At 47.9% G+C, this 26,741-nt stretch overlaps 1 protein-coding gene across 1 annotated transcript in view; it reads left to right on the top strand.

The window, feature by feature from the left end:
- IREB2 (iron responsive element binding protein 2) overlaps positions 1–25,768 on the top strand; it is a 36,336-nt gene extending 10,568 nt beyond the window's left edge. The window contains exons 5-22 of the mRNA XM_056114158.1: positions 1,280–1,498; positions 3,470–3,539; positions 4,174–4,357; positions 5,313–5,452; positions 9,657–9,828; positions 10,904–11,004; positions 11,959–12,075; positions 12,728–12,887; positions 13,994–14,129; positions 14,421–14,505; positions 15,647–15,803; positions 17,476–17,600; positions 19,872–19,976; positions 20,740–20,882; positions 21,271–21,418; positions 21,498–21,620; positions 22,671–22,856; positions 23,254–25,768. Coding sequence (XP_055970133.1) covers positions 1,280–1,498; positions 3,470–3,539; positions 4,174–4,357; positions 5,313–5,452; positions 9,657–9,828; positions 10,904–11,004; positions 11,959–12,075; positions 12,728–12,887; positions 13,994–14,129; positions 14,421–14,505; positions 15,647–15,803; positions 17,476–17,600; positions 19,872–19,976; positions 20,740–20,882; positions 21,271–21,418; positions 21,498–21,620; positions 22,671–22,856; positions 23,254–23,364 — 2,482 coding nt within the window. The 3' untranslated portion in view covers positions 23,365–25,768. The remainder of the gene's footprint in view (positions 1–1,279; positions 1,499–3,469; positions 3,540–4,173; positions 4,358–5,312; positions 5,453–9,656; positions 9,829–10,903; positions 11,005–11,958; positions 12,076–12,727; positions 12,888–13,993; positions 14,130–14,420; positions 14,506–15,646; positions 15,804–17,475; positions 17,601–19,871; positions 19,977–20,739; positions 20,883–21,270; positions 21,419–21,497; positions 21,621–22,670; positions 22,857–23,253) is intronic.
- The last annotated feature ends 973 nt before the right edge of the window (positions 25,769–26,741 follow it).

The raw sequence follows: 26,741 nt of genomic DNA, 5'->3' as shown, positions 1-26,741 counted from the left end.
ACCATATGGGATGCTGGGAATCGAACCTGGGTCAGCCGTGTGCAAGGCAAATGCCCTACCCAGTGTACTGTCGCTCTAGCCCCTAGAAGTGACTTTCATATAGTGAACTTTGATTTCAGTCTTTTTTCCCTTAAAAAAAAAAGAAACTTTATTTCCCAGGGCTGTAGCAAGAGGTCTAGGGACTGAGTATTCTTTGCTTTGCATGCAGGAGACCTGGATTGGTCCTTGGTATCTAATGTTCCCCGAGCACTGTTGGAAGTGACTGCTGTCACCAGGTGTGACCCCCTCAGAACCAAATTATATCAAGATGATTAACCTCTCGAGAGACTCTGGCGATACGATCTCTTCAGGTCTTTTACTTGCCAGTGCTTAGAAGCACTGGGCTCACAGAGCACTGTTGCCGTTTCACTTGATCAGCTGTTTCTTGTGGGGACCATAGCCCACAGTGCTCAGGGCTCTGACCACGTGGAGGCAGGCACCTTCCCCGATGTACTGTCTGTCTAGCCCACACACAACTCAGGACACAACTCAGGACTTACTCCTGGCTCTGTGCTCAGGGATCACTCCTGCCGGGTTTGGGGACCTTGTGAGATGCTGGAGGTCAAACCTGGGTCTAGCACGTGCAAGGCAAATGCCCTGCCCATTGTCCTATCACTCCGGCCTCCCAGTAAACTTTTCTGTAAGGATTTTTTTGTTTGTTTGTTTTTTGTATTTTTGCTTTTTGGGTCACACCAAGGAATATTCAGGAGTTATTCCTGGCTCTGTACTCAGGAATCATTCTTTGTGGTGCTCAGGGGACCATATGGGATGCCAGGATTGAACCTGAGTCCACTGCTTGCAAAGCCTTACCCGCTGGCCTATCATTCTGGCCCCTGTAAGGATTTTTTAACAAAAGATTTTTTGACAGAGTAGTATATTCTACTACTCTGATTTGGTACAGCCTAGGACTTTGCCTTCTAGATTAAAATGAGTGAGTTCCTCTTAATGTCAGACTTAAAAATTCTGTTTCACTATTTGTTAAACATTTTTTTAAATTGTTACTTAATAAGTATATGAACATGATTTTATTGGTCACTTAGAATTATATTGTGTCCATAAATTAAAAATGACCTATTTTGGTAACCTGAGATGCGGTTTTAAAAATCTGAGCTGTATGTAATATATTTGAATAATTTCTGAGTATTTCCGGATAGCATGATTGGTATGTGTCTTATGGAAAGCTGTATTTCTATTGCTTTTACATTTTTTCTTTTAATTGCTTTTGTGTTTGTGTTGACAGTGCAATACAGAATGCTCCCAACCCTGGAGGTGGGGAGCTGCAAAGGGCAGGGAAGATCCCGCCCCTCCCAGCACACCCTAAGAAGCTTCCCTGCAGAGGCCAGACCACCTGCCGGGGGCCCTGTGACTCCGGAGCACTGGGCCGAGACTCGGGAAGATTCTCTTCACAGATTGAGAACACGCCCATCCTCTGTCCATTCCACTTGCAACCAGTGCCTGAGTATGAGATTTTAAAAACATTTTAGTGTGGCTCTTAACTCCCTTTCCCTCTTAGCTCCTCAAATGGAATGACTTCATACTTAATGTGCTGAATTCAAATTGACGTTTATTTTCTATCGTACAAAAGAAGTGGAGGTAATTAAAATGGTACTCTTTAATGCCATTATTCATTTTAGTTCCTTAGAAGAAAATGTTTCTTAAATATGTTGGTTTTGTTTTGGGGCCACATGCAGTGGTTCTTAGGGGTTCCTCCTGGCTCTGTGCTCAGGAGTCCTTCCTGGTGGTGCTTGGGGACCCTGTGGGATGCTGGGAATCCCACCTGGGTCAGCCATATGCAAGGCCAGTCCCGTCCGCTCTGTGCCATCTATCTCTTCAGCTTCAGGATCTTGATTCTTGAGATTGAAATTTTTGTGCTGAACTAAGTTCCCTAAAAAAGAAGATTTGCTGAAAAGAAAATCAGTTTTCTTCATTGACAGAGCATGAAGTGCTAAGATGGTACATCTGTCTCTAAGACCATTTGTAAGGCAAACGCGAATCACTCCTAGCAGTGCTCAGGAGACCTTATGGGGTGCAGGGATTGTAGCACTCGTAAGTCTTACCCGCTGCGTTATCTCTCTGCCTTGAGGGTTATAGTGCTGTATGTGTGACTTCTTCCCTCTGTTTTTACTCTATAAAACCAGGAAGATGGCTATATTTAGACCACGGCTGTTTATCTTAGTGACTCTCGTGTGTTCTTTAAGGATCAGTAAAGCATTAATTATATGGTCTTCAAAAATATGGAAGGGAGAGCATGCATCTGGCACTCTAGATCACTGCCTAATTGGAGGTTAAGCTGTGCATTGGTGTGTATGGCCTGAGCTATGGGAAGGTGCAATAATTGGAGAGTGATGTCACAAAGACCTATTCCCCGAGGCACTGGGTAGAAATCTCATTAGGAGGTGCAGTGCCTAGTCTCAAGTGGTCATCTAGCCATGAATTATTCAAAGTAATCTTTGTATTAAAAAGTTAACAGTTAGACAGTGGCAATTATCTGGTCCCTTGAGGACACGTGTAATTGTGTTATTGATGTTCTTGGCACCACATAGTCACCACTGGCAGGTGAAAGAAACAATTGAAAGCTGTTTAAAATACTTTAGAAACATCATTAGATAAAAATGGTTTCCTGAAAATGAAATTGTTTTCTGCTTGGAGGTGAACAGTTTTTTTCCTGTTTTTTTTTTTTTCTCCTGGTTTTGAGGCCAAACTGGGTGATGCTCAGGGGTTACTCCTGGTTCTGCACTCAGGAATCACTCCTGTGACACTCAGGAAACCTTATGGGGTTCAGGGATTGCAGCCATGTGTAAGGCAAATGTCTTACCCACTGCATTATCTCTCTGCCTATCCACCCACCTCCACCACCAGTTGAATTGTTTTTTCTCTTATTTTAAATGAGGCACATACATGCTTCTTAAGCCATCCTACTATAAACATGTCCCATAAATCTTATTTTTCTTTTTTCCCCCTTAATATATGTCACTATACTACAAACCTGTAAGTCATTCGTGTGTCTGTAATAATGAGATTTAATTTATACATAAAAATCTTTCTGCATTCAAGTGGGGAAAAGGACAAAACTTGATGTTTGTCTTGTATCCTGTCAGAGGAAATAATGTGGAGGAAAAAAAAAGCTAGCTGGGGAATACACTTTTGTTGTGGAGTAAATTAGTTTCCTCCTTGTACGTCCAGCCAAACCTGCCTTGTTGTTTGTAAAAAGGTCTTAGCCCAGTCTTACAGTAAGGAATGTTAGGTTGGGTTCTGTTACATGTTTTTGAAGGAAAACTTCCTTCTCCAAAGAAAGATGATTCTGGGAAGTCTAGTAAATTGCCATTTCAAGGATTTAAAAGATGTAGTTATGTGCGTAAGAATTAGGACTTAAATAAAGTAGTTCTTTTCTCTAGTACATACATTTAATGCTGGTTCTTCTTCCTTTTAGACCTGAAACAGTGTTAAAAAACCAAGAAGTAGAATTCGGCAGAAATCGAGAAAGGCTTCAGTTTTTTAAGGTATAAGTGATTTGGAGGAATTTAAAAACTTTGAATCTGTTCATTTTTTTTTTTGTCTTCTGACTCCTGGATTTTAAACACTTTATGTCAGTGGAAACTTTGTTCTTCCTGGGGGTCTTCTCAGCCCCCATGTGTAACTGTGGAAGAAGGTTGAAGAGATGCCAGGGAGTGCAAAAGGCCCCTGGTGACCCCCGGGCACTGCACCCTCCCCCCAGCACTGCCAGCTCTAGGGCTGATGGTGACCCTTCAGCATGGGACTTTGGTTCTAGCAAGACTTGATCCTAGCAGGATACTGGGGGGCATGGGGAGTGCTTAGGCCCCCAGTCGTGGAGATTCCCTCAAGTAAATGCCCACATAATACATGCTCTGCTAAGCGTGAGCTTGGAGGGCCTCGTGTAGGGCCTACTCGAGCTCCCTGTTTCTTAGGTTCTTTGAAACATAACTGAATGTTCCCGTTTATTTGGGTTGGCAAAACGAGTATGTTTAGCTTTAGCATGTGCAGACTGGTTTGTGTCTGTCATAAGCTCTGTCCACATTGAACACTAGTAAAAAAAACTTAGTGTCAATATTTGTGTCTCGAGGTAAACACAGATTTTCATGCTAATAAGTGTTTTTCAAATTTAACAAAATACAGTGGAGCTCACGCGTTTTTAAGAATGTGGCTGTGATCCCTCCTGGAACTGGAATGGCTCATCAAGTCAACTTAGAGTATTTGTCTCGAGTGGTTTGTGACGAGAACAACTTCCTCTTCCCAGACAGTGCGGTTGGCACAGACTCCCACATAACCATGGTGAACGGTTTGGGGATTTTGGGCTGGGGTAAGTCAAGGAATGCGTGCATTTCATTTCACTTGGGAGCAGACTTTAGGAGCATTGTAAAGGAACACATAAACAGGCGTGACCTCAAGTCATTTTGAACATACATATTCATCTATTAGAGCATTCTCAGAAATGGGAAACAGTGTGTTTGTGGACATTGTGGTATAAGGACATGTGTGAAAAGAAACCTAAGTGCTCAGCACAGTGTACACGGGGGTGCTGATGTCTGAAAGGGACAGGATTCCCCGAGGAAGGCCCCGTAGTGCCCATCTTGGCTGCCAGCTACCCGTGTACTTGTGCTAACAAAGGCCCTCCCTGCCAGCTGCTGTACACCTTTCACTCCCCCGAGGATTGCTGAGACTTTGTGACTTTGCACGGCTCTTCCCTGGCTAACGTCTTGACTCCTTCTGAATGGATATCATCCTTGATGAGATTTTTTTTAATTAGACTGAGTTTGAGGTTGATAGGAGCTGGGTTCTGTTCATTATTGTTTCGTGAATATAGTACAATGTCTAGCACAGTAAAGTATGTTTACTGAATTTAATATGAAGCCAAAAATTATTTCTTTAAAAAGCTTTGTGTATTAGTATAGTTTGGGGCGGGGGGTCCCACCTGGTGATGCTCAGGGCTTGCTCTTGCAGTGCTTAGGAGACCATATGGGATGCTGGGGATGAAACCCAGGTTGGCCGTACACAAGGTAAGCGTCCTACTCGATCTGGCCCTTCGTGCAGTAAGCTTTCAGACAGGGTCTGGAGAGTACCATCGAATGTGGCTTAACCCCCCCCCAAAAAAATCCCAAGTTTCGTGTAATGACCTTTAGGAGCAGCCTTGGGTTCCTTGCTCGTGACGACCATGCAGCTACATGAAGGCTGTAGCAATGTTTCTGAGGCAGTTTGATGTGATGGAGCATGACTTCTCTTCCCTTATTCTGCTCTGATGTGCCGTCTTCCTCCAGGGGTCGGAGGCATTGAGACAGAAGCAGTGATGCTCGGTCTGCCCGTTTCTTTGACCTTACCAGAGGTGGTTGGCTGTGAGTTAACTGGCTCTTCAAACCTTTTTGTTACATCCATAGATGTTGTTCTTGGCATTACAAAGGTAAGTGGAAGCAGTGGTGTTCGTGTCACTTCGTACCTCTGTATTTCCCTACAGTCTGTTGTAGCTGTTGTCAGCATCGCAGTGTTTGGCGGTTGCACTCTTGTCTTTTCTGCTGGCCAGAATGTGGACACTGTGTCCTGCTGCCACGGCCACAAGCAGGGCTGGAGCTGGGATTCTACCACTGGGGCTCTGGCGGAGTTGAGCTTTGGGGAAGGCTGGTCCTTAGTGAATATTGTTTTTTTTTATTTGATTTTTAAAATTTCGGTTTTGGGTCACATCCAGCAGTACTCAGGGATCACTCCTGCCTCAGGGGGCAACCATTTAGGGTCCGGCGTGTTCTGCCTGCGTTACCCTCTCCAGTCCCTGGACAGTGTTTTATGGAAATAGGGGTACTTAGATATTGTTTTATCCCTGAACCCTTAGCCCTGCTGTCATTAGCTGCAGGTCCTAACCGTGACTAATGCTAGTTCCCGTACTAGCAAATAGGTAACACTTTGTGTTGGCATGTGAGGGTCAAAGCCTCTGGTACAGGGACTCTCACAGACCCCATCTGTATTCTGAGGAAAGGGAGACATGGTAAGATTTAGTGACCATTCAAGGGTCATAGGCTGAACAGGAAGTGGTAGACAGAAGGGTTCTAAGGCTAGGTAGCTGCGTGGGAGTGTGACTTAGTTTCCGAATCTGTCTTCTGAGCCATGTGCCTTTCTGTTCAGTGAGCACTTACTACATTCAGATATGTAGAGCTGCTGAGCCAGGGTACAGCCAGTGGGCGCTTGCCTCACACACGGCCAACCTGGGCCTCATGTCTGCATCCTGTCTGGTCCTCCCCGAGCCCCACCAGGAGTGAGTCCTGAGCGCAGGAAAGTATGTGGCAGAAATCTGAGGTCAGCTTCTGTTTGCCATCTGAAGCTTTCAGTCTGCCTTCAGGAGCGTCTGTCTCCTGGTTGGTGTCTATCTCTTTGCCGATTCCCACTCCCGAGAAGCCCGTGTTCTCTCTTGAACACACAGTTCCCTCCTCTCTCCTGTCACATCTTTATTTGTTGTTTTTGTTTTGGGCCACATCTGGTGATGCTCAGGGGTTACTCCTGGCTCCCTGCTCAGGAATTGTTCCTGGTAGTGCTCGGGGGACCCTGTGGGATGCCGGGGATTGAACCCAGGTGCCAGGCCAGACCCTCCTGCTCCAGCCCTGGGAAGATAGTTTTTATTGAACAAAGCCTGCTTAGAAAAATGTGACAGGAGGTGCTGGAGTGATTGTGCAGTGCTTGCCTTGCATTGCAGGTGATCCGGGTTTGATTTTGAGCACCGCCAGGAGTAACCCCAGAGCATCACTAGGTGTGCCCCTAAAGCAAAAACAGTTGTCTCCCTTCACTTAAAAAAAAACAAACAAACCAGTAAACATCACTCTGCAGATGATAATTTTAGAAATATGGACAGTGGTAATTAATAGTGTTTTTTTTTTCTTTTTTTCTTTTTTCTTTTTGGGTCACACCCGGCAATGCTCAGGGGTTACTCCTGGCTCATGCACTCAGGAATTACTCCTGGCGGTGCTCGGGGGACCATATGGGATGCTGGGAATCAAACCTGGGTCGGCCATGTTGGCTGCGTGCAAGGCAAAGGTCCTACCCGCTGTGCTATTGCTCCAACCCCTTATATATGGTTCTGATCATTTTTGTTAGTAGAAACATTGTGTCTGAATTTATAAATATTGGGTACATATATGTTTGATTTGTGTTTATATTTGCTTATATTTGCTTCTATAGAATATGATTATTCATGATTTCTAATGACAGAAATTTTCAGTTTTCCTTAACTTTTTTTGATGGTTAATTCCCAGTTTGATAAGTTAATGAAGGTGAAAGTGTTCCACATGTGACTTCAATTTGATTGATCTGAAGGCTTTTAGGATACTCCTCAGGGAAAGGAAATGGCATTTTCCCCCTGGTAATATTGATCTTTTTCCCTAAATAGAAGGAAAAAACCGGCATCTTAAGAAATGATCAGTTAGGCGCATTATACCAAAAATCAAGAAGTTTAATTAAGAACTGCAGTATTATTCCTAGAAGAAAAGGACTGCCTGTAATGTTATTAGAGAAATCAATTCTTTCCTTTGGACATTCTGAAAAATCAATGCTGCTTTTTAGACTCCTATAGCCTTTTCCCCCCCCCCCCCCCCCTTTTACCAATTTTGCGCTCGTTTTGTGATGAGTGCTCAGGGACTATTCTGAGTTCTGTGCTACGGGTCGAGCCCAGGCCATGCATGTGGGAACCATATTCAGTGCCAAGGATTGAACTGGGGGAGTTGGTCAAGTGCAAGGAAATACTCTACCATCTTTTTGGCCCTCCTCTGTTTGTGGCATTTTTTTTGCTTCCAGTTATTCTTTGAGGTTCTGCTTTATTTATGATCTTTATAGGATTAATTATGCATTGTTTTCAGAATGTTATGGGAATGAGAGCATTGCTTGGCTTGATGTATCTAAACAGTATTTCCTTCATTTTCAAATTCGTTTTTCATTAAAACTTTTTGGGGGGCTGGGGCGATAGTACAGCAGGTAGAGCATTTGCCTTGCATGCGGCTGACCTGGGTTTCATCCCTAGCATCCCATATGGTCCCCCAAGCACCGCCAGGAGTAATTTCCTGAGTGCAGAGCCAAGAGTAACCCCTGAGCATTGTTTATGTGATTGAATTTTGACATCTGAAAATAAGCTTGATTCAGGGGTCTCCCTTCCCCAGAGTGGTCAGACCATTCCCTGGGGGCCCTGGAACCATTCGGGGTGAGGCACCAGGAGCCTCTTCTACAATTGGAGGGTGGAGTGTTTTCATTTCTCTGTTGGGGTGCGAGCGCCACACCCTGCAGTGCTCAGGGCTCACTCCTAGCTCTGCACGCAAGAATTCCTCCTGGAGGTGCTCATGGGACCCTGTGGGTGCCTGGGATCGAACCCGGGTTGGCTGCGTTCAAGGCAAGCACTTTCCCTGCTGTACTGTCTCTCCGCCCTTTTTACTTGTTTTCCTCTGGAAACGTCAGTAGGTGGAAGAGGTTTCGGGAGCCTCTACTCTACATCGCTAGGTTTTCTGCTTGGGTGGGAGGGCGCTGTCTCAGTCTCAGTTCGTCCCCTGACACCCCCCCCCCCCCCCCCCCGGCAGCCTCCCATGTTCTTGGGAGACAATTGTGCAAAGGTGAGTAGTGGTTTTGGTTACTTGGTAGTAATTAAGGAAAATGATATTAGAAAAAGTTCAATGTAAAGTTCAAGCGGGAAGTCCTATCAGAAATGGAATTCTTACAGCATATGTATCACGGTCACGGTCCTCCCGTTATTCTTCGATTTGCTCGAGTGGGCCCAGTAATGTCTCCATCGTGAGACTTGTTACTGTGTTTGGCACATTGAATACGTCACGGGTAGCTTGCCAGGCTTTGCCGGGCGGGCGAGATACTCTCGGTAGCTTGCCAGGCTCTTGGAGAAGGGAGGAGGAATCGAACCCGGCTCGCCGGGCTGGCTATGCACAAGGCAAACACCCTACGGCTGTGCTGTTGCTCCAGCCCATAGCATTTGTATATATACAAAATACATATGGTGAGTTGTATTTGTTTCTTGTTTTTGCTTTTGGGCCACACCCACAGACTTACGCCTCGGTCTGTGCTCAGGGGCCCTCTGTGTTGAAGCAGGGTCAGCTCTCCCCATCCTCCCTGCATTCTCCCATCTTTCCTGCCCATATATTTATATTCAAATACAGAATGTCGTCGATTGCCTCGAGCAGGCCCCAGTAACGTCTCTTTCATCCTAGCCCTGAGATTATATTCAAGACTCTTTAGGAGAATGAGACCCATCATTGTTACTGGTATTTGGCATATTTGGTACGCCACGGGGAGTTAACAGAATGTCAATCTTTAAAAAAATTTTAAACACTAAGTATTTCCTGAAATCTCACGCACTATCAGTTGTGGAGTCATCATTATTCCTGTACGGCAGAGAAGCGCCCTGCCAGTGACTGGACCACTGCTGACTGTAGCTGCGTTCTGTAGCTCTTCCGAGGTATCTTTGACCTTCGTGATGTGAAAATGACCTACCAGACCTCGGTGGTGGTGGCTCTTAGAACATCAGATACCCTCTCTACTGCCACTAACACTTGTTAACCAGATTTTTCTACTTTTCAGAGTGCACGCTAACCTGACTCTTGCTAACTTGGCATTTTATGTGTTTTATATAGCACCTCAGGCAAGTAGGAGTGGCTGGAAAGTTTGTTGAGTTTTTTGGAAGTGGAGTTTCACAATTATCTATGGTGGATCGAACTACAATAGCAAACATGTGTCCAGAATACGGTGCTCTCCTCAGTTTTTTCCCTGTTGACAATGTGACAGTAAAACATTTAGAGCATATAGGTAAGAAGACACATAAGATCATTATCTTAAGGTGTTGTATTTCTGACTTGTCCATCTAAAATAATTTATAATCTGTCTTGTACTTCTTTACCTAATGATTTATTTTGAAACTGTGACATTCCAGTAACGGCATCAGTGCTTTAAAGATAGTTGTGCTCTCAAACCCAGTCCCTTATTTCCCATTGATAGCAGTTTCCCAAAAAATGATGTTGGGGGGCGTGGGGAGCAGCACACCTGGCAGTGCTCAGGGAGAACTGAGCGGGTTCAGGAGACCTTTCAGGGTGCCATGGAAGTAGCCTAGGCCCACGCATTCCAGGCAGCCTGAGCGCTGTACTGTGTGGCCCAGTCGCGTGGTCCTTGCTCACTTCTCTTGGATGCCTGTCAGGGGAAGGGAACTCTGTGCTGTTGATGTTGTGCCTTCTCCACGGAAGGCAGAACCTGGGAAACTGGACACCTGGGCAGTCGCAGGTCCTGGAGCCCCCACTTCATGCTTCAGAAGGCCTCTGCTCTGTGTGAAGTAGCCTGGTTTTGGGCCACACCTGGTGATGTTCCGGTTGTGCTCGTGAGACCATGTGGAGTACCGGGGATTGAAGTCAGGCCAGCTATGTGCAGGCCAAGAGCTTCATCCATTGGGTGGACTCTCTCCGGTCCCAAACACAGGAGTTTAAATCTGATCCACGTTTTTAAAGTAATGATTTCAGAATTCAGAATCTCTGAACATAGATAAATTGGGGACTGTGTTATCCTAGTACTCTTAAGTTTGGGGTAAGATTATGATGCGTGAGTGAGCTGAATGGCCAGCAGATGCTTGCTTAGTCACGTGGGCCTTTGGAGGAGTGTTTCTCACTGAAGGCAGAGTTTTCTGTAAACCCTATATTCAGTTTAGAGAATATGTAAGAAATGGTCGGTGAAGCCTTTTAGCATATAAAGGGGTTGTTATTAAGTGCTAATTTAAAAATGCTTCTGTTCTCAGTATGTGGTTATGTCTAATATGTGTTTCTTACTTATCATGTGAATTGCTCCCCCTCAAAGATTTCTAAATTCCTTACAAATTTTTTTCCCCTCATCTTTCTAGGCTTTGACAAAGCCAAACTCAAGTTAATAGAAACATACCTTAAAGCTGTGAAGTTGTTTCGAAGTGACCAGACTCCTTCAGGACAGCCTGAATATTCCCAGGTAGATCCATAATAGTCTGAATTCTGGGGCTGGGGCATCCCCTTGAAGATGGCGTGCACTTGGTGAATTCCATGATACACTCTCCTCTCCAACTCCCCCCCCCCCCCCCCCAAGACATCACCTGGTATAACCTTGGTTTTCGCTGACACCGAGAGCCCCTGCAGGACCGTGTCCTTGTGCTCTGGTGTTGAACTGCTGTGCCCAATTGCAGGGCTTTTACTGGGCTCCCGAGTACTTCCAGGGGCCCTCCTATACCCTAAAAACTGGGTTGAAAATCAGCTCTGGGACATAAACTTTATATCATCCTGAGTGGTGATTTGTTAATCCGTTTCTCTGGGTTTTGTTAATTGTTTTGTTTTGGTGTTGGTTGTTGGGCCACACTTGGTAGTGCGCAAGACTGAGCAAAGAGGCTCTGAACTCAGGAGTCACTCTTGGCCGTGCTCGGGGACCCTCTGAGATTCAGGGATCACACCCGGGTCAACTGCTTGCAAGGCAAGTGCCCTCCCCGCTGTCCTTTTGCTCCCGACCGTGCTTCTCCGCTTCTGGAAGAAGACCTGCCGCATCCCCTGTATATGCACGCGCATAGATGAGGCGCACAGTGCTTGGTGAGCACTATGCCAGGGTTCGTGGCCCTGTCGGGTCAAGCAGTTGCCTGTGCCATTCACATTGGCATTGGAATCGGGGCCTCCTGGTGGCTTCTGGCAGGAAGTGGCCTGCTGAGGTGCAAGTTTGTTAGCCCTGACCCAGGGAACCGTCTGGCTTTGGGTTTTGTATTGGGGGACAATTGTTTCATAAGTTCAGTGGGGTCATTTGAAAAACTTTCTTCGGGGCTTTATTTCCTTAAACAAACTGGCATTGAAACAAATCTGATGAGTCATATGCTTCCAAAGAGAGCATTTGGTTCTAAGTCTATACTTTTGGGCTATGATTCCATCTTCCTCCTCTCATTTCTAGGTGATCCAGATTAATCTGAATTCAATCGTCCCCTCTGTCAGTGGTCCCAAAAGGCCTCAGGATAGAGTTGCAGTGACAGATATGAAAAGTGACTTCCAGGCCTGCCTGAATGAGAAGGTGCAGTATCTCATTATTTCTTACTCGTGTGCTTTGTTCTAAGCAAGGGAAGGATGGTCACAGTGAAGCAACCTATGGCTGGTTTAATTTACTTGTCCAGACACATTGCCATTAGCTCTTTTGTTCAGTGCATTTCTGCCAGGAGTGAGCCCCGAGCTCACTCCTGAGGGGGTCCCCATTCTATCCACCCTTTGATAAAAACCTTCGGGCACACCTGGCGATGCCCAGGAGTTACTCTTGGCTCTGCAATCAGGATAGTCCTCGTGGTGCTCAGAGGACCCTGTGGGATGCCGGGAACCAAGCCCAGGTTGATGTGTGTGTAAGGCTAGCACCCTCCCTGCTGTCCTGTCTCTCCAGTTCCTCCCCCCAGTTTTTAAAATTCATTATTTGGTTTGGTTTTTTTGACACACTTGCTGTTCTCAAGGCTTACTCCTTCACTCTGCACTCGGTTCACTCCTGGCTGCTCTCAAGGGATCCTTGGTGATATCAGGCATGGAACCCAAGTCGGCTGCATGCAAGGGCAGTGGCCGACCCCCTGTCCTGTCTCTCAACCCCTGAGTTAATGTTTGGGTTGTTGTTGTGATCAGTCTGTACTGTGTCCGTCTTCTCCCGAGGGCCGGGCTCTCTCAAAGGTATGTTTAATTCTATATAGGTCGGATTTAAGGGCTTCCAAATCGCATCAGAAAAACAGAATGACATTGTTACCATTGGTTACGAGGGAAGTGAGTATACGCTGGCGCACGGCTCAGTGGTCATCGCTGCAGTGATCAGCTGTACCAACAACTGTAATCCATCGGCCATGCTTGCTGCAGGTAGGCTGCCTGCGGCCCTGGCCCTCGTGCTTGGACATTGCCGTCTACATGCTGACTTGCTAACATATTACTAGGTCTCAAAGAGCCTAATTTGAATTTCTTATTACACAAAGTAAGTGTTTTAAAATGGCATCCTGAGTTTGTTCTGGTTTCGGGTTGTATCTGGTTCACTGACTGAGATTTTCAGAGTCAGGTACTTCCTTTTGTATAAGTAGTCCTCCATGGCAGCGTGCTAGTTTCCATGGGGATTTTGGAGGCCAGAAAAGATTATTGATAACTGGCAGTGAAGTCTGTGGCATACTCAAGGGACAGTTTGTTCATAGTAGGTGGTATTGTAAATGTTAAATTGCTCTTAGTTCTTTGTGATCATTACATTAAAAATGGTTCAGTGCCTTCCCCCCCAAAGGAAAAGAAAAATTGGTACATCTGACCATTCTGCACAGTATGTTACAGGGTTTCTAATTGATCATAATGACTTGGAGACCATGCTAAATCTGTTCTAGATACCGATCACTTTGATTTGGTGTGTCTAATCCCATGATGGTGGTTGGTACTGGAGCAATAGCACAGCAGAGAGCGCGTTTGCCTTGTAGACAGCCAACCCAGATTCAATCCCCAACACTCCATAGGTTCCCCTGAGACTGCCAGGAATGATCCCTGAGCACTGAGCTGGGAGTACACTGTGAGCACTGCAGGTGTGAACCAAAAACAAAAGCAAAAAAATAAAAAGAATTCAGACCCTAAAGCCTGCTGTTTGCTTGATGTTAATTTGGGTGGGATGGTGGGGCCACATGTTGGAGTGTTCGGGTCTAGTTGTGTGCTTTGGGGCCTCTCTCGTCCCTCAGCCTTTGTTATTTATTTTGGTGAGCGGGGGTGTACACAGCAGTGCTCAATGCTTTCTCCTGGTTCTGAGCTCAGATCACTCCTGGTGGACTTGGGGGACCATATTTGTGCCAGGGATCAAACCTGAGCCATCAGTGTGCAGGGCACACACCCTCCCCCAGTCCTGTTGCCGAGCCCCCAGAACCCTGTCTCTTACATGAACCCTTTGTTCTGTGTGCCGGAGGGAGGACACTGATGCAGTGACTGCTTTGTGCTGCCTGCAGGTCTTCTGGCTAAGAAGGCTGTGGAAGCTGGACTGAGTGTGAAGCCCTACATCAGGACCAGCCTGTCTCCAGGCAGCGGGATGGCGACTCACTACCTCAGTGCCAGTGGAGTGCTGCCTTACCTCAGTCAGCTTGGGTGAGCCCCTGTCCCCTGTGCCCGTGGTCAGCAGTCGCTGCTTCCCTCCCGGTTTCCCATAGAGAAGACTCTGGGCAGTAGCCCTTGTTGTTTCCTTCCACTGCGCAGTCTGTGGGATGTGATCACTCAGCCTTTACTGGGCATGTTCATGACTAAGGCCCTGTGCTCGCCAGGGAGAAGTAGGAAGTGTTATCCGGGGTCTGGAAAAGTCCCTTCCAGAATCTTAGCCACATGTGGGTAGTGACAGATGGAAAGGTGTCCTGACTGATGAGACTGTTCTCTGAAATGCAGGTTTGAAGTCGTCGGCTACGGGTGCTCTACATGCGTGGGAAACACAGCGCCTTTGGCAGAAGCAGTTCTGAATGCAGTGAAGCAGGTACAGGGCTGGTTCCTCAAGCCAGCCAACTGAGCTCTCCGGGCTGGGATCTGCTGAGGGGTTAGGAAGGTGCATGCCAGTGCGCTTCGAGTACACTGGTCCTGTATGTGACTATGAAAATGAAGCAGAGTCATTTATAGGCCCTTGAAATAACCCCTCAATAATAGCACTGTCCTCCCGTTGTTCATCGATTTGCTCGAGCGGGCCCAGTAACGTCTCCATTGTGAGACTTGTTGTTACTGTGTTTAGCATATCGAATGCGTCATGGGGAGCTTGCCAGGCTCTGCCGTGCGGGCGAGATACTCTCGGTAGCTTGCTGGGCTCTCCGAAAGGGGCGGAGGAATCGAACCTGGCTCAGCCAGGCTGGCTGCGCACGTGGCAAACTCCCTACCGCTGTGCTGTTGCTCCAGCCCCACAACAAGGAATTACTCTGAGGATTTAGTTTTTGGTTTTGGGTTTTTTTTCTTTACTCAACCTGTGCTTTGGGCTCATTACTGGCTCTGTGCTTTGGGTTCATTCCTGGCTTAATGTTCAGGACTACTCCCGGTTCTGTGCTCAGTGCTACTCCCGGCTCTGTGCTCAGTGCTGACTCCTGACTGTTTCGGGCTCACTCCTGGCTCTGTGCTCGGAGCTGACTCCTGGCTCTGTGCTCAGCCCTGACTTCTGGCTCTGTGCTCGGAGCTAACTCCTGACTCTGTGCTCACGACAGACTCCTGGCTCTATGCTCAGCACTAACTCCTGACTCTGCTCGGAGCTTACTCCTGGCTCTGTCTCTGTACTGACTCCTGGATCTGTTCTTGGGGCTCACTCCTGGCTCTGTGCTTGGGGCTGACTTCTGACTCTGTGCTTGGTGCTTACTCCTGGTTCTGTGCTCAGCGCTGACTCCTGGCTCTGTCCTCCAAGGGTCACTCTTGATGGCCTCTGGGAAACCCAGTGGGATGCTGGGGATTGAATTAGAATTTTCCATCAAGGCAAAGGCCTTCCCTGCTGTTGTGTCTTTTCAGCCCCCTAAATGAATAGATCTATTGTTACTAATGTTTTCGGGCTTATTTATTGAAAATATTTGAGGTTTCTTGTTTTATTGATTTTCCATTTTTATAATGTTTCTTGAATTGAAAATATAATATCTTTCCCCCCGCAGGGCGATTTAGTTACCTGTGGAGTTTTATCAGGAAACAAGAACTTTGAAGGTCGCCTCTGCGACTGTGTCCGTGCCAGTTACCTCGCCTCCCCTCCCCTCGTGGTCGCGTACGCCATCGCAGGCACGGTGAATATAGATTTCCAGAAGGAACCATTAGGTGACTTTCCCTGGGGTCTTTGTATATACTAAAGTCTTCTTGCACACACACACACACACACACACACACACACACACACACACACACTGCATTTCCCCCACAGCTGTAACTTTTTTTGGGGGGGGGTCACACTGGCGATGCATAGGGGTTACTCCTGGGTCTGCACTCAGGAATTACTCCTGGTGGTGCTTGGGGCACCATATGGGATGCTGGGAATCGAACCCAGGTTGGGCGCGTGCAGGGCAAATGCCCTACCCGCTGTGCTATTGCTCTAGTTCCCAGAGCTGTCATTTTTAAATATTTCTTAGACTGTTTATTCTTTTAAATATTTCAGAAAATCTTACTGTGTAGCTACCTGTTTATTCATACGAAAATTTTAAAATGTGCACAATTACTTTTTTTCTTAATTTGCTTAATCATGAAGTATTGTGTTGAATAATTTACTCACTTTCCGTGATAAGTTTTGGAAGGACTTGTGAATATTTTCTTTTTTAGTCTTTTTATCAGTTTCAAGGTTTTTCATTAAAAATTTGTTTTCCCTATGCGCTACATGAACACTGGTTTACAAAGTTGTTCATAAAGATTTGTTACAAACATTCAGTTTTCCAACACCTTCCTTCCACCATTCTCTCCAGTTTTCCCGACCACCACTTAAGCCTGCCCACATAACAGGCTCTCAATAATTTATTTTATATTGCTTGTTACTAACAATTTGCTAACAGAATGGTCAAAACAAACATGTTTTCATGGAAGAAAGTGAAGATTATTTTATCTCACCATAGGGGCTGTGAACATTTTGAAGCAATTTTTTTTTTTTTTTGCTTTTTGGGACACACCCGGCAATGCTCAGGGGTTACTCCTGGCTCATGTACTCAGGAATTCCTCCTGGCGGTGCTCGGGGAATCATATGGGATGCTGGGAATCAAACCCTGGTCGGCCGCGTTCAAATGCAAACACCCAACCTGCTGTGCTATCGCTCCAGCCCTTGAAGCAATTTTTTAAATTTTTTTATTTTTTTGCTTTTTTGGGTCACACCCGGCGATGCACAAGGGTTATTCCTGGCTCATGCACTCAGGAATTACTCTTGGCGGTGCTCGGGGGACCATATGGGATGCTGGGAATCGAACCCGGGTCGGCTGCGTGCAAGGCAAACACACTACCCGCTGTGCTATCGCTCCAGCCCTGAAGCAATTTTTAAAAATTACTTTTGTTTCTGTTTTTGTACCACCTCGGAGGTACGCAGGTCTGACTCCTGGCTCTGTGCTCAGGGAATCACTCCTGGCGGGCTGGGGGGAACCTAGGGGTCGCTGGGGATGGAGCCCCAGGTTGGCCTTAAGCAGGACCAACACCTTCCCCGCTGTGCTCTCACTCTTGCCTCTGGTTTCTGTTTTGAATACTCGTCGGTGCTTAAGGGTTGCTCCTTGCTCATGCTCAGGGGCCAGATGGCCACGTGGTGATGTGAGCTGAGCTCGACCCTGGCGCTCGGCTCCCACGTCCCAGGCATGTGTGCAAGCTCCTGTCTCCACTTCTGGTGTGATGAGTTTCTTAGCCACCAAGCTCAGGTGTCTGCCGGGCATTGAGCACAATCATCCTTCGAGCCTCCCGCCGGGCTCCCCGTGCTCCCCGTGCTCCCCGTGCTCCCAGTCTGACCGTCATTGAACTTCCCGCCCAGGTACGGACTCTGCCGGCAAGAACATTTACCTGCATGATATTTGGCCCAGGCGAGAGGAAATACATCAGATTGAGGAAGAACATGTTATATTTTCTATGTTTAAAGCACTGAAAGAGAAAATTGAGGTAAAACTAAACTTTTTACTTATTATTTTTTAAAACTACACTTTTTAAAGTCAGTTTTCTCTGCCCAGTCCTCTGCTTTCCAAAGAACAATGCTGCAGATGACCCGAGTGGTGTGTTTAATGGGTAGCACTAGGGATTTTGTGTCTGGAGTTTGTAGGGACCAAGTTACTGCTCTTACTTGTATTTAATTTGAGGGACAGGCTTGTGGTGCCCAGGGCTTATTGTTGACTCTGTGCTCGGGGACCGCTGTGGGACTCAGTACTGTGTGCGTGCAGTTCACGTACCTCCACCCGGTCTAACCTCTCCCGCCCTCTTTCTCAGAAATGTGTCGCCAGTGTTTGTCACCCTGCACCTGGGCGTGTCGAGGGACATTAGTGCTGCCATTCACTTAGCGGTTCCAGATGCTTGGGGTCTTGGGGGTGGGCAGTGATGGCTTATGATTGGCTCTGTTCAGGGCTCACTCTTGGTTAAGCCCTGGGGGACCTTACGGGATGTTGGGGATCGGACCTGGGTTCGCCATGTACGGGAAAGTCACGCACCCGCAGTATTGTGCTGTCCCTTCAGCCCCTCGGCTCTTTCTGGATTTGAAAGGAATGCAAGTCTCTCTCCCCCTGTGCCCTGGCGACAGTGATGTCAGGCCCTCAGTCACGTTCCCACAGGCGGGCCTCGGCCCCGCCAGCGATAGCTTGAGCGAAAGCAGGAAAAACAGTCACTTTACAAATACTTATTTTTGAAGATTGTATTTTTAGCATTGTGATTCTCAGTATTGACACTAACAGGGTTTCAGGCAAAACTGTTCCAACACCACACCCTCTGCCAGAGTTCCCGCTGTGTGTGTGTCCCTGCTCTCCACATGCCCGACAGTGATCTGCTTGCTGAAGACCCCCTCTCTCCCAGGTCCTGTTGCCTTGGAGTCTTTGTTCTTTCTTGCTTGTGTCACTCTGCTTCCTCACGTGAGGGAGACGATTCTGCCCTTGTTCTCCTCCCGGCCCGCTGCCTTTGGCGCAGCTGTCCAGGTCCCTGCGTACAGTCACAGCTGCACTTTGTTCCTTGTGGCCGAGTCATGTTCTGTTGTGGATGGACCACAACGTTGTCCTACAGTTTTATACCTGCTCATTCATTCTAGGTTGGACCTTTGTGCTGTTTCACGATTTCAGGTACTGTGAAGCGTACTCTAGAGTAGTAAGTAACGAAGAAAGTTTTTCCCACGTAAATATGGATCGCTCCTGGGCTATGTGGCAGATGTCCTCCCTGAACAACACCCGTGGTCCTGAGCACGTGGGAAATGCGAGTCAGGAGTGGTGCTCTTTCCTTCTTCCCGTGGTGAGGCTGGGTTCTAGCTCCCAGTGCTGAACTGTCCAGGATGATGCTGGGAGCTCAGGTGCGATCTGTGCACTGAAGGCAGCTTTGTTCCCTGGCCAGAAGGGGCAGATTTCCACAGATACAGCCTCCACTTGCAGGGAGGGTGAAAAGGCAGTCCATGAGCCCTTCGAGAAGTTCTCATGATTTGAAACAGTGGTCTGTCCACAGTAAGTCTCAGCTCTAGCAGGCTGAAAAGTGGTCATTGCTATGAATAAGAGAACGTTCAGTAGGATCAGCTGCGTGGGATTCGGGTGGTACTTGCAGGGTTACAGATGGAGAGTCGTGAGCGCCTCGCTTGAGGGAGGTTTGAAGGTGTTGACTGAGGGAGGCCCTCACCTGGCCAGATAGGCAGAAGAGGGACCGGTGGCTAGAACTGCAGAAGTCAGGAGCAAGGCGGTAGGAAGTGACGTCAGCCGGTCCCGACTCCACAGGCGATTTTAGGCCTTTGTAGAACTTGTCATCTCACTGGTGACGGGGAAGGGCAGCTGGCAAGCCTAGAGGAAGGCAGGCCGGCTCTTGGAAGGTGGACACTCTTAGAGCGGGATGGCATAGAGATTATCCGGTGCCAGTGGGCCGGAGCGGGGATGTGTGGTGAGGGGTTGGACTTTGAACAAGCAAACATCTGTGGACTCTTGGCACTCAGCTGTGAGTCTTTTTAGTTATAAATCAGCTGTTATAAATCTTGGAGATGCAGCATTTGGTGAGCCAGTCTGTCTTCACCCTCTCCCAAAAGACTGTGGCTTTGTTGGGAGCACCGTGTAACTTGTTCTGTACGTGGGTACGGAGCTCATACTACTTTGTTCTTTTTCTTCTTGTGACTTACACACTTTTTCATTTCCACGATCATCTCATCAGTCTCTGATTCCATCCTATTGTTCTCTTTGTTTCTCCGCCCTGACCTATTAACAGATGGGAAATAAACGGTGGAATTCCTTAGAAGCACCAGATTCAGTCTTGTTCCCATGGGAAGCGAAGTCTACTTATATCCGATGTCCTTCCTTTTTTGATAAGCTTGTAAGTATTGTTTGGTGCGTGATTTTTTTTTCTTTTTTGCTTTTTGGGTCACACCCGGCGATGCACAGGGGTTATTCCTGGCTCATACACTCAGGAATTATTCCTAGCAGTATTTGGGGGACCATGTGGGATGCTGGGAATCGAACCCGGGTCGGCCGCGTGCAATGCAAACGCCCTACCGCTGTGCTATCAACACAGCCCCTCGGTGCGTGATATTTGAAAAAAAAAAACAAACAAAAAACTGAAGTATAAAACCTTGTGAGTTTAATTTTGAAGAATTTGTGTTTTGGGACCACACCTGATGGTGCTCAGGGATCACTTCTGGCGGGCTCTGGGATCGAACTCAGGTCATCTGTGTGCAAGGCCTGCTCTATCGCTCTGTTCCCTCTAGCCAGAATCTGTTTTTTGTTGTTGTTTTGGCGGGGGGAGGGGGTGGGGGGGGGCGCAGAGTCCGTAGTACGTTGGCCTACCTGGAGGTGCTCAGGGTTACTTCTGCTCTGCACTCAGTTTGGATTACTCCTGGGTGTGCTCAGGGGACCGTGTGGGATACTGAGGATGGAACTGGATGGTCTGTGTGCAAGACAAATGCCCTCCCCGCTGTGCCATGGCTCTGGAGAGAATTTTGAGGTAGCAGGTCTCCCTGCCTGGCCCATGCCCAGACCAGCAGGGCTGGTGTCGGAGTGACTGAGGGCAGAGTGGCCCAGTCTGCCCCGCCCCTCAGGAGCAGTCGCCCCTCTGAAACGCCTTCACCTGTTCTTTGTAGACCAAAGAGCCCGCCGCCCTGCAGCCTATCGAGGATGCCCACGTCTTACTCTACCTGGGAGACTCGGTCACCACAGATCACATATCCCCTGCTGGGAGCATCGCTCGGAGCAGCGCTGCCGCCAAGTACCTGACGCACCGGGGGTATGTGGTGGCTCTGACCTCTGCCCTGCTGGTGTGCAGTGCCGTGCCCCTTCTTGCTCTTGTCATCCCCTCCCCCACCCCAGGCCCTGTCCCTGATGGTGTGGGGGCTGATCTGGCTGCCTGCACTGATTTCACTCTAGAAATAGCCTCTGGACACTTCTCAGTGATGTGCAAAAAGAATCCAGAGAAAAGGAATCTTTCAGGATAGAACAGGTTTAGACTGTTTGAATCACGTCCTGCTTTTTTTTTTCTTTTTACTTAGGGCCTTTTACTTAGCAGAGTCTAATACTGTTGTATTTACCGTAAATCATAATGTCAGCAGAATTTTATGATCCAGGGACATTTGTTTCCTCCTGAAATGTAAGTGCCTTTGCTGTCCTTGTTGCAGCCTTAGCCCTCGTGAGTTCAACTCCTATGGAGCCCGGAGAGGGAACGATGCCGTGATGACAAGAGGCACCTTTGCCAATATCAAGCTCGTCAATAAGTTTATCGGAAAACCAGCCCCCAAAACAGTTCACTTCCCATCAGGACAGAAGGTGGGCACTTGTCCGGGTTCTGGACTGCAGCTGCCGCCTTTGGTGTGTACTCAGCATCTGTCTCTGCTGTCTCCAACAGCTGGACGTGTTTGAGGCCGCAGAGCTGTACCAGAAGGAAGGCATCCCGCTCATCATCCTCGCGGGCAAGAAGTACGGCTCAGGCAACTCTCGAGACTGGGCTGCCAAGGGGCCCTACTTGCTGGTACTGACTCATTCATGTCACTGTTACAACTTAAGAGTTTAAAGATTCTTGTTTCTCATGTCTCATCTGTCCTAGCTCTCTCTCTGTGCTCCTTTGTGCTGATTTGAATTTCGTGCTTAATTTAGATGATCTTGTTTGATGCTCGTGTCATTACTACTCAGGGCTCACTCCCAGCTCTGTGCTCAGGGCTCACTCCTGGCATGGCAGGGGCTGGGATACCCTGTGGGGTGCCAGGGATCGAACGCGGGTATTCCAGTACAAGGCAGGTGCCCTCCCCACTGTATGGCCGCTCCCACTTTCTGCTAATTCTCTCCCATGACTGGATTTGTCTTGCTAAAGGCAGGTGTTTTGCCTTGTCTGCAGCTCTGACAGAGGGAAAGAGTGGCCACAATCTCAAGAGTGCTCTGGGCTATCACTGTCAGGGTGTAGCCTGGTGTTGGATGGACAGTAAATCTCCTTTCAGTCCACAGTCTGAGTTCTATACGTCAGGGTGGTTTTCTGTTGGGAGTTTGGTTTGGGTCACACCCAACTCCCCTCAGGGAACCATGGTTCACGGTGCCAGGCACAGAACAGACTTGCATGGCCCGGGCAGCCCTGGCCTAGAACCGCGCTCTCCATCGCCAGGCCTCAGTGCTTGGGGTGCAACACCTGACGGAACACAGCCTCTGCCCCTCTCTGGCCGCCTTCTCAGTTCAGCTCTTGCCGGGGTTGGGGCGCCGTCACTCCAGTGGAGGAAGTCATCATGGTCTAGCGACGCCTCAGGCAGGACGGCAGGACAGCAGGGAGCGTGCTTCCCTTGCTTGCGGCCTATAGCGTCCTCCAAGTGCCACCAGGAGTAAATCCTGAGCATCTCGGGGTGTGGCCCAAAAAGCCAGGAAGAAAGAGTCACCCGCAGCCTGGCATGAGGCACCATATTTGTATTTCAGACAGCTCGTGCAGAAGCACTGCCAGGGAGACTGCCTACGAGGCTCTTAGGCAGCCTGGAGAATCCTCACCCACGAAACTCAGACGAACCAGGTTCAAGAAATAACATCACTATTTCCTCCCCAGGGTGTGAAAGCTGTTCTGGCCGAAAGCTATGAAAAAATCCACAAGGATCATTTGATTGGAGTTGGAATCGCGCCATTGCAGTTCCTTCCAGGAGAGAGTGCAGATTCTTTGGGCCTGTCTGGTAGAGAGACGTTCTCTTTCACGTTTCCTGAAGACTTGTGTCCTGGAGTCACAGTGGCTGTGAAGGTATCGCTCGTTGTGGACTCCCTGGTTCAGCCCGACCAGTGGGGCTGGGGCTGGGGCTCTGAATCGATGATGATGCCCAGAGCCACAAAGTGTAGACAGTACTCTTCCATGCTGCCTGGGGGTGTCTGATGGTGTGGCTGCCCACCACAGGCTCCCACGTGAATCTGAGCACCTGGGCTTAGCCTTAGTGAAAGGCCACAGGGAGATCCCTGCTGTCATGCTCTAGGTGACACAGCCGGGCCCTGGCCTGTTAGGGGCAGTACCTGCGTTTCTCCCTCACGATATACATGGCACGCAGGGGGAGGCTTCTCCAGCAGGGTGTGTACACAGGGCAGTGAGCTCTGAGTCGCCCGTGATGGTCTCCCCACTCACCCATGTGTTTGTGCTTTCTCTGCAGACCAGTACTGGCAAAGCATTCAGAGTCATCGCTGCATTCGAAAATGATGTGGAAATAACTTTGTTCCAACACGGAGGATTATTAAACTTTGTAGCGCGAAAATTCTTATAGTATCCACTCACACAAATGGTCATCGCCAAAGCCTCCATGCTGGACGGGCCCGGGAGTCCTTCCCGGGGAGCCACAGCGGGCCCTGCCGCCCGCTCAGTCGCCCCATCCATGGCGCAGTGGGGAGGAAGCCGAGGCGAGTCTTGTCGACCTTAAATAATACACACGGTGCTATTTTCATTGCTAAACAATGTGTGAAGTGTTGTGGAGAGGCCTGTAAGCACTTGGGTGGGTGTGCAATCCGATCCTTGTCAGTAACGGGACGCTTCTCTGAATGACCTTCCTGAAGTTGTCGCTTTCTGAACCTATGACTGTTGCTGCTGTTTGTTGGTTTAAGAGGAACCTGTCTTCCTTGAGGGTGCCCAGGCAGAATAAGATCATGAATGTTGGAATTTTCTTGGACGTTTTAGGTGATGTTCTCAGTTGGTAAACTAAGGCAGGCTCATGATCTGTCTCCCAAGAATGCAGAGTGCACATAGCCACCGCCAGATACCGCTTGATCAGTGTGGAATCCGGCCAAGGGCTCTGCACAGCTGCAGGTGCAGCACTGTGGATGTGCTGGCCGAGGCCGCTCCTGGAAGTGAGTGTTCCACTGGCTCAGCCCATCTTTAGTCTGTCAGTTGCTCTCCTCCCCGCCCTGCACTCTTGGGCCGGCTCTGGATTCCGGTTTTAGATAGCTCGCCTCACTTCAGTCTGAGGTTCTAGCCAGAAATGCTCGGGACCACTCATCATAGCCCCAGATTTCCCATTTGCTGATGAGAACATGATTTGAATCATGAAACAGTAAAATGAGTTGTTTGAGTATTTTAAATCATCCAGAGTCAACTGTACAATCACTCTTAACCCTGACCCTTGTTTAAAATGTGGGTCTTGTCTTAATGATTTCAATTGATTTCCTACAAGGCTGAATCATGAATTTATCTGAGATCTGTGTAGTAAATATACTGTTTCTGTTGAAACCAAAAGCAAGCTTGCTCTGGGGATCAGACACTGATGTGATTGCTGTAAGAGTTCCATATCCTACAGTCTCCCAAGAAGCTTAGCGACTTTTGAAGAGAAAGGTCGTGTAGATGATTGTGTAGACCCCTTCCATGTTCTTGTTAAACCAAGCTTAGCATGCCAAAGGCTCATCATCACAGTGATTTTTTTCCCCCCATAATCTTTCTTTGACTTACTTAAATCATTGCAATTACGAAGTCTCTCCTGTTGCACAGGGTGTTGTGTGATTTGTTTTATGCCCAACATTCAAAACTGTATAGTAAGGTGAAGAATGAGAATTTTGCACATTCCGAATTAGCATCGTGGAAACAACAAAGTGATGTGTTTTAAAGATTTACCTTTATAGCTTTAGAGATTGCTTTTGTCTTTCAAATGTGTTTGCTAGTTTATCATGCCATGTATCTGTCTGTGCAGTTTTTCCTTGTGTGAAAATGCGGGTCAGCAAAGGGGAATTTCAAGTTTGAAGCAGAAGTGCTCATTCCAGCTCTCCCGTGCCTATAGGGAATCATGTTATTTTTAAGCCTATTGTAATAAATGTTTCTATTCAGAGGCCTTGGCACAGACAGACTAGTTTAGAGCTTGTTAGTAGCAAATGGAGCAGTTGTGTTTCCTGCCTTTTCAGTCTAGTAGTAGACAAATCTCGAAAACCAGGTTCTCCATCTCTTACTGAGACAACAGCCCTTAAGCCTTGAGAAGCTTGCCCCCCACCTGGGAGATTCTGGGGGTGGAGGGCACCCATATCTAAAAAATATTAATGCTGGTGAAGCATTAAAATACTGATCTTTTGCCTGACCCCATCCACTGCCCTGTGACATCTATGGGATCTGCTGTCCAGCCTCTGGGTCACCTGGCTGTCAGGATTCTCCAGGTGATAGTTGTCACCAGTGCCTGGTTTTATCTCTGAAGCTGAGGGGGACCACTAAGAATCTCTTCAGTGTTTCACTGGGCATCCAGTGGGTGACTCTGGTACTACAGGGCAAGAAAGGGAGGGGGGGTATAGACTGGGACCTGTCTGGGTGTCTCGAAGGGAGATGATTTGAGTCCCCTTTTCTCTGGCTCCAGAGAAAGACCCCTCTCTGCCTTTAGATCTCAGAGAAGTGACCGAGGTACCACAGTGAACTCTTAGTGTGACTGAGGCTCAGGGACAGTTCTGCAGTCACTGGCTTTTCTCCCTGAGGGTACTGTTGTGCCAAGGACTTGGTCAGCTTTGCCACTGATCTTCGTGAAGCTCATGTCTTCCATCGTTACAAATCGTCCTCTATTCTCTTAAGCCAACAAAACAGCATTAGCAGTTTTCAGTTAAGTGATGTTAAGTATGGTATAGTGATCTACAGGAGGTTAAGTTCAGCTGGCCATTGTGTACATGTTACCGATGCTGTAAATTATTTTTAATAAAGAAAAATGGATTATCTCATTCTTGGGTCTTCTCACAAAATATGTTGTGGTGCCCCCAACCCATCCATGTGTCAAAGCGCTTTTTCCCTTTGAAAGATGGAGTGAAGAGATGAGACTTTCCCCAGCTGTGCATCACAGGACCACCACACCTCGGGTGTTCTCTCAGGGAGATGATTCACATGGAGTGGCCTTTGAGGATGTCATGGGATCCCAGCCATGGAAACTGCGTGTTACGGAAGGGATGTGCCCAATATTTCTGAGCATCTCTGCCATGCTGATAGTCACTCCTTACATAAGGTGCTGGCTCCTTGGGCCATGGCCCGCTCTGTAAAAAAGTTGAGTCACATGCTACAGTGCATGGCTGTATGGAATTCAAGCTGCTGAGGCACGACGTCATGGATGCATAAGATTATAGATGCATCATGAAATGCACGTGACAAATGCAGAGAGTTCAAACAGGCTGCATGCATGGTTAGACTTGCAAATGTTTGTGCACATGGGACACTCGTACAAAACAAGTCTGAGTACATTGATACATGGGCAAAATGGAAAAATACAGATAGAAAAGTATGTACAGTGCGAATGCTTGAAAGATGGTTCACAGTATCAGGTGGGAATGCTTCCTTCTGAGTCAGGGAAGAATGAATGCAGGGTTAGGAATGCAGTTTCTGACAGTGTACAGCATTGAGTGGGCACAAATGGAGAGAGGGCTGCTTGTTCAGTTGTGCAGGGTTGAAATAGGTGCCGTAAGGCTGCGAGGGGGGAGCTGCAGTGGTGCAACGTGTTGAGTGCATCTCACAGTAGTCCTGGGCTTCACTGTACCACGGCACAGATTCTGTGCCCTGGGGATGACGAGCCCCTCTATCAGCCTTTTTTTTTTCTTTTTTTTTTGCTTTGCTTTTGGGTCACACCCAGCGATTCACAGGGGTTACTCCTGGCTCTGCAATCAGGAGTTACTCCTGGTGGTGCTCAGGGGACCATATGGG

Source organism: Sorex fumeus, unplaced genomic scaffold (assembly GCF_029834395.1).
Source record: "Sorex fumeus unplaced genomic scaffold, SorFum_2.1 ptg000024l, whole genome shotgun sequence".
Lineage (NCBI taxonomy): Eukaryota > Metazoa > Chordata > Mammalia > Eulipotyphla > Soricidae > Sorex > Sorex fumeus.
The sequence above is the reverse complement of the archived record's forward strand: the minus strand, read 5'-3'. Positions and strand labels throughout refer to the sequence as shown.